General features: G+C 37.9%; 2 protein-coding genes across 3 annotated transcripts; one reads left to right on the plus strand and one right to left on the minus strand.

Moving 5' to 3' along the window:
* Positions 1–943: 943 nt before the first annotated feature.
* LOC129730143 (uncharacterized) lies at positions 944–2,514 on the minus strand. The gene is made up of 2 exons (XM_055689226.1): positions 1,746–2,514; positions 944–1,690 (listed from the first exon to the last, which is right to left on the minus strand). The coding sequence occupies exons 1-2, from the start codon at positions 2,470–2,472 to the stop codon at positions 1,302–1,304; spliced, it is 1,116 nt and encodes a 371-aa protein (XP_055545201.1). The 5' UTR covers positions 2,473–2,514; the 3' UTR covers positions 944–1,301.
* LOC129730144 (uncharacterized) lies at positions 998–9,103 on the plus strand. Of its 2 annotated transcripts, XM_055689228.1 has the most exons (6): positions 998–1,182; positions 7,570–7,658; positions 7,743–7,949; positions 8,012–8,433; positions 8,495–8,811; positions 8,883–9,103. In XM_055689228.1, the coding sequence occupies exons 1-4, from the start codon at positions 1,130–1,132 to the stop codon at positions 8,332–8,334; spliced, it is 672 nt and encodes a 223-aa protein (XP_055545203.1). In that variant the 5' UTR covers positions 998–1,129; the 3' UTR covers positions 8,335–8,433; positions 8,495–8,811; positions 8,883–9,103. The 2 variants fall into 2 exon arrangements, with proteins under 2 accessions (XP_055545203.1, XP_055545202.1); XM_055689227.1 differs by having other exon boundaries at positions 8,012–8,811.
* The last annotated feature ends 2,378 nt before the right edge of the window (positions 9,104–11,481 follow it).

The raw sequence follows: 11,481 nt of genomic DNA on the forward strand, positions 1-11,481 counted from the left end.
AACAATTTGTTGATTAGTGGGTGGGCGAATTATGGGGTCAGGGCGAATTATGGGTCCCTTACCCTATTTAAATCAGGAATGCTCGATTATTTTTGTGGATTCTCAGATGGTTCTGGGTCGCAACATTCTTTATCATTTTGAAGTATTAAAAATTTGAGAGAAATGCAGTATTAATTATCTAGCTGATTTGTATTAATGGGTAACAATTAAAATTTCGATTTTTTTAGGTTCTCTTACTAAACAACAAACACGCTCATAGAAAATTGTGCTCTCTGTCTCTCCTCTTTATGACAGTATTTTGCTTCGTTCTAATATGTTCAGTTCTGTTCAAAATGGCGTCGAAGTAAGAAGCATTGTGCAAGCGTATTGTACTGTCCTAACTAAAGTACACAAAAATCTCGGCATAAAATATAGGTAAACCATTGTCAAATCGAATATCTTCCGATTTCGATTGTATATAATATCCTTCAAACCTCAACAATAATATGCAAGGCAAGTAGCGGAAGACCGGACAAAAAATGGACAAAAACGAACATCGCACTTCTTGTTTGAATCATGGTCCAAGCCCAGTGGATTGATTATCAAATAAAGATGTGTACCAGAATGAATCTTTGGGACAAAGGATTCTATTTGTCCAGAAACACCATGCCGATGGAAGGTATGTGTTTTGGCCGGACAAAACACACAAATGTTCCTGATCTTGTACTGGACATACGAAACCCAACGAATCGCAAAGCTTCACCAAATCGGCCCTTGGATAACATATTTACAAGAAAGAGTGTAAATTACCGCCTTTGTTCTCTTTCCATATAACAAAACAGAAAATCTCAAAATGGAGCTCTATAAAAAAGAAATCGGTTTTACGAAGATATTTACATTGAACTAAATTAATTTGGCCACTAGTAGTTTTGAAATCGATGATTTTATTCGATGTAGTGTCGTTTAACATTAGGCTAGTTTATATCGACTTTTGCACTAAAAATACTTTCTGACCAACGTTTATTTCATCTAACCTAGCTCCTGCTTCAATTCTCGTTAATGGTTTATCTGCATCCAAGAAGCCTGGGAGTATTTAGTTTTCAACCCTAAATTGTTGATGCCGATATTTCAAATTTCAAAACAATGATCAATGTCATCCGCGTGGAACTATTTGGTGAGGAAATTTGGACGACCTTCAAAAAAGTGAGTATCATATTTCCTATAATTCTTATCATAACGAAAACATCTTAGCTGGTTGTACACAGAAAACATCTGCTTCCTATAATATTAGCTGTTTGTTTTCAAAGGTACGTAAAGCAAAGCTAGTTCATACTTGGCGAGCGCAGACAACCGCATTCGCATCTGCCCTTCTGGCAGCACTCACTGCATCGTCCGCAAGTTTTACACAGCGGAACAGAATCCCGCTGACAGTCCGCACACTGTGGATACCGTAGCCGGTTCATGTATTGTGTATTCCAGTTACATGGGTTGTAAATCGATGGCAATCCACGGTGCTGGAGCGTAACGTCCTGGTGGAACGCCCTCGCTGGCAGTAGCGGAGGGAACTTGTGGGCGCATCTTTGATGTTCACCTGATATATGTGGCACGATTGGGACCGTATTCAGCACGATCGTTTCCGAGCCTTTGCCTGCGTCACGCTGTTTTCGCTCCCGAGTGGGTGTGTTCAAGTTCCAGCTAATAGGATCTAATTCTGCAAAATAGTAGTTTTGTAGAAATTTTTATTTTCCAGTTTTTTTACCTTGTACCTTTTGCGTCTGTATTTTCAACCCTGGAATCAGCAGCTGCATTAGGCACAGAATCCATTACGACGTAACTTTCAGGTTCGTAGCCTATTGGTAGAGTTACCGACTGTTTCTCCGAGGTTTGGAAAGTCTTTGATGAGATCGTTGGGCTCACTTTGCTTTGCGTTACCGTATGTGGATTTAGATCAACTATTGGTGATTCATCTCTTTTTGTGTTTATCAAAACCTCTTCAGTAAAATGCATCTCTTGAGGTGGCGTTTGCTTATTCATAAAAACAGTATATTCAGATACTTTCTCATCTGTCGTTGATGTTCTTCCATCTGAAGTTGATGTAGCAGTCCATACATCTTTTGTGCTAGTACCAAAATTGTCTGGCGTAATAAAGAGAATATCATCACTGCTTTTCACATGGGCAGTCGTTTCTGGTTGGACTACATCATACTTCATGCTGCCAAGGGTCGAACCGGCCGTTCGGAAGATAGATAGTAAATGTTCATCCGTAACCGAACTTAGTTTCGTACTTTCACTCGGACTAATCTCCATGCTCTCGAATTCTTCCTTATCTACAAAATCTGCTGATGGTAAACGATTTCCGACCATCTCATCCAAACCGACAACCGATTCTTCATCTATTTCCGCGACTTTGGTATTGGCTGTGATAAACACAATCGATACGAGCACAATCGTGATGAGTAAAATTGTTGCTATTAGAGCACGCATTATGACCATCACTTTAACGCGCAGATTCCACCACCGAACAACTGCTTGGAACTGATCTACTTTGACTTATAATCTGCTGCCACGCAAAAATGGGCTGATTTATACATTACTAAGACCCGCACGTGACAGAGTTCGGTGTTTGAAGGTAGCGGTCATGTTTACTAAACGATTCGTCGGTTGGACCTTCAAGTCCGGTGCATGAACAGTCACATCGGACGTGCATCTCGCTGCCGATGAAGATAACTTTGCAAAAAACGGGTGGAAATGTTTTGGTTTGCCTACACTTGTAAAGCACAATCAACACTATTTTTGAATCAGAGCTGTTCGATCAATTATTCTGTAGAACAAATGCATGAACCTCTAGGAGACAATAATAATGATTCTATTAGGAGTCAATATTGGTTCTATGCATGTTATTGAACAGAAAAATGCCTCTTTTTTATTTAGTGGGCTCATAAAGTCGAATGAAAACATTTTTGTGATTTATAATACCTGATTGTACTTGGATTTCGTTTATTTTTCTTTAACAATTTTAACAGCTTTTTTAGACTTTCGATTAAGTATTCCGAGTTAAATTAGAATCATTGCTTCTCTTACCTTTGTTTCTGTTTTAAAGCGTTTACCATTAGTGATTATTTGCCTTAATGATTATTTCCTTTTTTTAAATGTTTCTTCTATTTGACCTACTATTACGGATTATATTTTTTGCATTTTTATTATGAAATTATGCTTTATGTAACTTTATGTGGTTAATTAATTTTTTCTTTTGTTCTCGACTTTAGGGAGTGTTTTTATAAACGTTAAACGGTTTTAGGCAATTAGAAGCATAATTGAGAAAACTCTTCTTAACATTTCAAAGCTAAGCTCCGCTTCTAAACCAAGTGGTCATTTTGCGATTTTGTGGTCTTTTGGCCACCATCATTAAGACAAAAAGGAAAATTATTTCTGCATAACAAGTAGAGAAAACTATAAATGTTACAAACATTTAGTATCGTTTTAAAGATATGTTTACATAAACTAATCGAAGAGCGGGGGCCTAGTGTGGTTGGTAACGTCTCCGCCAACCACGCTCGACGCCTGGGTTCGAATCCCACCGCCGACATAGGTGTCGATGGTTGTGAGGTGGCGTGATCCACTCACAACCAACCCAACTGGTCTAGATTCAATCCTAGCCGACACCGGGAGATTTTCTGAGGCGAAAAATCTCTGGGATCACGCCTTCCATCGCATGAGGAAGTAAAGCCGTTGGCGCCGGTCCGTGAAAAACGGGTCGTGAGTTAGGGTCCTGGGTGTGGAGTCGTCTTCCTGGGCGTCAGTGATTGGCCACAACAGTGGCGGAACTAGACCGACGGAAAATAAGCGGGAATAAAAAAAAATAAACTAATCGAAAACAAATAGCAAAACCTGCGAACGCTTCATATTCCTATCATTTTCTCTAATGATAAATCGAAAATAAATGCATTATTTTTCTTACAAAGCTAGTAATACAAAGTTGTTAAAAAATGTGCTCCTTAAATGAGCTATCGGCTTACGAGAAAAAACGAGCACGAGTGATAATTTACATTTTTGCTTCAAATATCGATATTTTTCAATACGGGATGATGTCCAGGCGGCTACACCCGATCCCTAACACTTAAAATCCAGTATGGTAATTTGAAGTCTCTGAAATGAAGCCAAAACTAGCTAGTATACGTATTTATGGAACCGATAAGATCCCCAGAGGCCAAACATCAACCCCAGACGCTGTTTCTATCCAACATGACGACTTCCAGTTTCTATAAAACAGCCTAAAGGTACCAAATATTATCCAATATGGGTATTCTCGGCTTCGGGATAATGTTCAAAAGCCGATAATCAACCTTCTGGTGACTTTTTGATATCGAATATTACGAAATCCGGTTCCGGGAAAATAGCCTCAACCGACAAAACCATTAACCTACTCTGGAAGATTAAAAAAATGAATTTTCGTGAATTTTTTCGGATGTTTAGAGAAAGCTGAAGAGTTCGGATATTTTGGCTGTTGAATTTGTCGATTGAATTTTTCAATGTTTTATAAATTTTTGAATAATGCTTTTTATGAAAACAAAAACTTTTACTAAGATGTCCACCATTTTGTCAATTTTTAAAATTTTCAAAAACGGCTATGTAAAATGTCAGATAGTCCATTTTTACATGCTAAAAAATTTCTCTGCCAACAGCGTAATACTCACTATATTCGTACCCTGGGCATGTAGAATACATCTCCAAACATACCTTAAGCAATAGCCAAAACACTCGAACACATCACTTTATTTAAAACATCTGAAAAAAATAATAAAAACTCATTATTTTTCGACCTTTTAGATTAGGGTCCTCCCTTAAATCTTCCATAGTGGCTCCGTCGATTTGAGCTTATTAAGTTGCACAAAGAACTACCGTAAAATGGCTAATTTGGTATTTTTTACCATCTTTTTACCATCATCATCTTCGGTCGATTGGAGAAGAAAAAAAGGAAATGTTTCAATAGTTGTTACCAGGAACCTTTACCTCTGCATCTTTAACGACTGTTACGGAAAGCAAGGGTACTTTATCACCATGGTAGTGATCGATGGATATTTATGCTTTTACTCTTCCACCTTTCCATGCTCATAGACTCTTCACTGCTCTTCTTTACTGAGCCTCGTTAGTTACTCCTGCCAAGTATGTATCAGCAATTCTAATTGCCTGGAGAGGTATTGTATTCTCATTCAACTCTCTGTGTGCCTTTTTTGACGTTGGACTAACGTCAATCTGGAAGTTAGTCGTCTGAATTCGAAAATCATGTAATTCAATGTAATTGAGTGGTTATATATCAGTCATTTCTTACCAGAATTTCGAGGTTTTCATTCCTTCCATCCTTCTAATAAGACGGAGGCCTGTGTGGCCTTTGCCGTATCTAAGAGCCGACACCATTGTACTCGATCCATAGCTGCTCGTCTCCACACTTGCAAACCGCGTAGGCTGCGCAGATCTTTCGCTTGGTCGATCCACCGTGCACGTTGCGCGCCACGGCGCCGCATTCCTATTGGGTCGTTATCCAGAACTGGGTTTTCATCCGACATTCATCGTACCACTCGTGTCTATCCATGTTCTTTTTACAACGCCTTCTAAGCAAAGCCTTGGTGCTACATTCCGATTCGAAACTCGACCTTCTGTTTATTAATACACAGACTTCGCAGCCAACTGTTTAGTGTACAGGACAATTGCGGGGCTAGCGCTACGATCCTACTGACATTAAAAGTCTTCTCCCGAGCCGATACTCGAACCTACGACGACTGGCTTGTTAGGCCAGCATCGTACCTCGGGACCAGCGCCTTCTATGACATGTTAAAAAGCAGACATGAAGGCCCATCACCCTTCCGCTGCTCTACCCATTTACGTGCATAACTTACCATAGTTGATTTCGTTCGATTGTGTCATATGCCGTTCTGAAGTCGATGAATAGGTGGTGCGTGAATACGATGTACTCGCGGCATTTCTGGAGTACCTGCCGCAGTGCAAAGATCTGGTCCGTGATGGCGCGGGCCCCCATGAATCCTGCCTAGTATTGCTCTACGAATTCCTTTGCGATAGGTGATAGGCGGTGGAATAGAAGCTGGAAGAATACCGTTCCTCCGGTAACGTCTCATTCTCCCAGATCCTGACAATTACTCAGTGCAACGCTCTAGTTAGTGCTTCACCACCGTGTTTTAAAAGCTCGCTTGACCATTGGTACTGCCAGCGGCCTTGTTGGTTTTTGATTTGCTGATTATTGTCAAACAATTTCCAATGTGAGAATTTCCGCTTCGATCGTTCTGGTCTCCAATTTCAAATATTCTCGTTTAGAAAAAGAAAAACTATATCGAATTCGCTAAATTGAAAATTTGTCTTGGCAGTAAAGCTACGAATTAAGTTTTTTCTTATTCGATTAAGTAAGGCGCTAATAAAAAGTTTTTAAAGTTTTTCATCCGTTTCAGGTTCATCAAGGCAGACAGTGTATGCAGTTGGGGAAGCGAAAATAAACGAACTGAAAAATGTGATACAGACTTGAAAAAATATACCGCATACAGGCGGGAGTTGAAACCACAATCTCTCTGTTCGCGACACTGTCTACCTTAATGATCCTGAATATTGACGGGTAAAAAGTCGTTGTAAAAATAGAAATTAGTTCGAAAAAATCATCCATTTATTCAGTAGTTTATGTCGCTTTAACGTCCAAGCATTTAGAAATGAACTGTTAGATAAAATTGTAGGAAATACTAGCGTTACAATTTCATCTATCATTTGTTTCGATGGATTATAAAAATCTCAAATTCATATAAATTAACCATCTTGAGAACAATTAGGAATTTATTTTAAAATAATAATTACCTAAATAAGTGCTATGATTTTGTTCCGAAAGGAAGCTTTCCAAATATAGCGCATAGAGTTAACATCGCAGGAATGACAGGCCTGACGCTTGGCACTGATAGCCGAAAAATGCCCAGTTTACCCTTTTCTTACGATGTTTCGTGCAAACCGATCATATGTTTACTGCAATCATTAATAGCATATCAGATAGTTTTAAGAAATTAAATTTTATTAGTTTCACAAAAACTACACAGTGCAACCACTTATTTTAGCCTTGGCTTCTATGTATTATTATTTGATGTAGTTTGATGCAATCATAAATTCCGCCAAGTTTGAACCCATTTTACCCTAAGGGGCAACAATGGCGCCATTTTAAATTTTTGAGAAATTGGGAATTTTCGATGTTTTTGAAACGTCATTTTGTTTTGAAGCCCAAAAATTCTAAGAGTTTGACCACATATTAGCATCTTCTTACCCATCTTTGAAACAGATTTTTATGTTTAGACCGGTCCTGGTCAAAAATGCCTTCCCTGCAAGAGGGGGAGGATCAAGTACTTAGGACCAGTGTGTGTATCTTTTACCGTTAAATGTTTTATAGGAACATTTTTTGTTAATATAACTATAAAAAAAATGTTCAGTAAAACTATAAATCTAGCCTAGAGATACAAAAATTTGAAAAGTTGTTTTCGACAGACAAATATTATAGAATAAAAATTAATTGGTAATCAGATATTTTTTTCTTTTCTTCAATCACTTTAGGAAAACAACGTTAGAAACACTGGGGCACCATGTTGTAACTAAAAAACAAGCTGCTGCTCTTATGACATGTCTAGAATACTTAACAGAAAGTATGTAATCAGAAACTAATCTTATTATTAACCTGCAATACATTATCCGTGTGTTTCAAAAATATATTTTTTGAATGTTTTAAGATATATCTTCCAACGGTCTGTTTCTTTCACCCGGAAACGTTGATCACTCGGAACAAATTTATCGAAAAATAGAATCTGGCAAAGGAAAACTGCTCAAATATCTGTATGAAATCTCCGCTCCAAGAGAATGTGCCATGGCCGTGAACAGATTCATAAAAGCGTATAAAGTCTCCATGTTGCCCGAAAGAGCACTAAATTTATTATGTGGTAGCTCCTATTTTTGCTTCAATCATCCCACCTGATAACGTCCTAACGTCGTGTTTTTTAAGCGCAAAACGATGGCATTCCAGAACGGTTAATTGCACTCGACGCTCTGAATTTGATCCAGCATGAATCATCCGGTGCACAGCTACAGTTCGCTCGAGCGTATCTGCAGATGATGCAACAACTGACGCTACGTGGTTATTTTACCCCGCATGAGATAAAAACGATTATCAGCCCTTATCTGGCCATACCAACGCTGTTCCCCGGTCGCAATGAAATGGAGAATATTACCGCTAAAACCGTCACACTGATGGAGATGTTTCTCAGTGTGCACCTGTTGGACGATCCTGACGCACTTTCGGCGGAGCTTGAGCAGGAAGCCTTATGAAACTAATATGGAATTTCCTGCTACTGTTGTCACATTGTTGATTATGTCTAGAAATACAAATTCTTTTTCGATTAAGTGTTCTGAACTTGAGTAAAAGTGGTAAAAATAGTATTTGCCTCATTCGTTGCAATACTCATATCTACATATAAATTCATATCAGCACACATAGCTGCTCTTCAGCTTATAATAATGGAGTCATTAGTCCCCATTCGAAGACGACATTCTACTTGAAGGCAATTTATTGAGGCTCCGCAAACAAAACAAGGCAGATAAGCGCGGCCAGTTGTTGAACTGAATCATCTGCATTGGCATTGGTATACTGTTAACTAAATCTATATTCATTGTTCGGCGTTCGGTTCAGGTGTGACAATCGTTGCAAGTGCGTCTAAGGAAATGTTTCGTAAATTGTGTTGCAAATCCACCAGCTACAGCATGGAAAATTCTTCAGCATTCTCAACAGCTACTGCTAACAGTACCGTGAGAACGATAAATAGTGTACGTATAAACTACGGTTGTAATATAGTTTTTTTTTTTTTTTTTTTTAACAGGATTTGAAAAACGATTCAGCTGTGACGACACAACCGGTATTCAAAAAAGTAAATCACGAAGGTAGAAACGATACAACCGCAGTGAGTAATTAAACGGAAGTCGATATGTTCTGTCGGTTGTTCGAGATGAAAATGTTGGTATTCATGGCATTTATATAGATTATTTTTAAGACGGATAGAATTAAAATGGAAATCTCTTTGTACTGAAATAAAGCAAATATAGCACTACTTTTTACTTAAATAAATTCTACTTTACACCTTGGCTACTGGGGCTCATGTTTCGTAGTATAGTGAGTGAAAAGCGTTAGCGTTTTCCAAGCGAAAAAAAATGGTGTCACCGTCAGAATCACATTTATAAATTTGATATTATTAATTTATTACCGGATCAAAGATAAAGCAAAATTATCATTAACCCAGAAGACAGAATCATCTTTTGTTTATTTTTTGTATAATAGTTTTAGTTGCAGAATGGGTCTTTTATCATGCAGGCCTTTGGGTTTTCCCAGACTAATTTACGTTACGCCGGAAGACCACCTTTCTGAATCGCGAAGCCTGAAAATACTGGAAAAATAATTCTGGAGTACTTCGTGATACGGTCGTATATCTGAACGTAAACAAAACGAGTGAGAAATGATTTGTGCCCGTGAAGTACAAGGGATATAACTCTCACTCGTTTTGTTTATGTTTGGACATACGACCTTATCACAAAGAACTCCAGAATTCTTCGTGTACACTGACCAAAGGTAACAGACATCCAAAAAACTCCAAAAATCGCGCGTGAGGTTTCAAATTCTTACTCGTTTGGAATGCTAAACACATCTTTCAGCAACTTGCGACTTCAACCACTTTAATGATGGCAGCGCTGGCTTACAGTCAAAGCTGCCAGAAGCATGAAAATTCTCACAGATTATAGAGTCGCTGTTTTTGCAACAATATAACACTGATTTTGTAAGATTTGTGTATTTTTTTTTTTTTTCAAATCAACAATTTTATTTCATTAAAACAAATTTATCGCAAATACAATCTGGGATTGAATAAAATTGTCGATAACGTACAATTTACGACTGCTCAAAATTTCTACATTAGAAAACAGCAACCCTTCTTATTGGGATAATACCGATAAGAGCTGGAAAACTATCGATTTTTTTCAAATTATTGCCTACTAAGTGCTCTTAGCGTCACCATACTGCGTATAGCGACATGCTAAAAACCGTTGCATCTTTTTACACATGAAGCGAAATTAGCTTGGATGTCTGTTATCTGTGACTGAACTAAGTAATCACTTAAAACATGGGAAACCTAGTTGCCTAATTGGCGGTTTTTTATCGCTTATCTCTCTCTCTCTCCCTCTCTCTCTCTCTCTCTCTCTCTCTCTCTCTCTCTCTCTCTTTCTCTGAGTATCTCTAGTGTTCACGATAAACCTTATGTGAAAACTAGATGAAATTTGTTAGAACGCAGGAACACTTTTTATTTGTCAACCTGATAGCTTTTATGTGAATACGCTTTATGTTCCAAATGCATTCAAGCACTACATCTTAGCGTTCACGATAGCACTATAAGTGCAGATTTTGTTGTCAGTAATGCTACTTAACATAATGTTGTTAAATATTAGTAATTTTCATATAAAGTTAATACGCATTAGGTTAGTTGATACAGAGCTATTTAGTATTAGGAAGGCTAAATTAGTGTCAATGAAATGCTATCTTCTAATGCTTACGGTTACTTGAGTATAATAAAAATTTCTTCGTCAGTCGAAAAAGTGGAACCACAGACAAACAGACGTACCTCTTCGAAAGATCCTGAAAAATCTTCGTCCTTATTCGAAACATGCGCCACCATGTGATCTTATTGCCTACTAACTTCTTTTTGTAGAACGGTTTTTGTCTTTGCTAATGGGTGTGTACACTTGCTTAAATTAACACCAGCGACATTACTGACGGTTTTTGTCTGTGATAATAAATGTGCACGCTTGCTCATAGCGACACTAGCGGCATTATTGCCTACTAAGTAAAATTTCAAAATAGTCGTTATTTTTCTGGTCGATGAAATCGTCAGCGAGTGGCACGTCTGTTTGTCTGTGGTGAAACTTTGACCGCCTTCGTCTGATTGAGCTGAAATTTTGCATGGAAACTTTTTTGAGAAGATGAAATTTTATAGCCCAACAGCTAAACGAAATGCCATAGTCCATAGTCGATTTTCGTTGGCATCCTAATAAACAGTACATTTTTTTATATTTACGTTAATATATTAACGAACCGCGTTTTCAAATTCTGTTTATCTAGAATTTTTCAGGTAAGTACATTATGTATATTACAAGGAGTTCAACAAATTTCAATACCCTCCCACCCCCACGTAACGTGATTTTGCATGATCGTCTCGGGCAGTGTAACGCTTTGCTGAATGAAAATTTTATTCAAATTTATTTTTGGATAACGTTTTTATAAAGGTACAATAATGTCCATGAAAAAAGGGTTAACATTTCAGAAATCAAGTTGACTAAATTGTGCTGGAAAAAAATCAATCAAACAGACATATTAAGGTTTAATGTTCCCATAACTGCCTGGCTAACGTACAACAACCATGCTCTCCTCTATTGACC

This window comes from Wyeomyia smithii, chromosome 3, assembly GCF_029784165.1.
Source record: "Wyeomyia smithii strain HCP4-BCI-WySm-NY-G18 chromosome 3, ASM2978416v1, whole genome shotgun sequence".
In the NCBI taxonomy this organism is placed as follows: Eukaryota; Metazoa; Arthropoda; class Insecta; order Diptera; family Culicidae; genus Wyeomyia; species Wyeomyia smithii.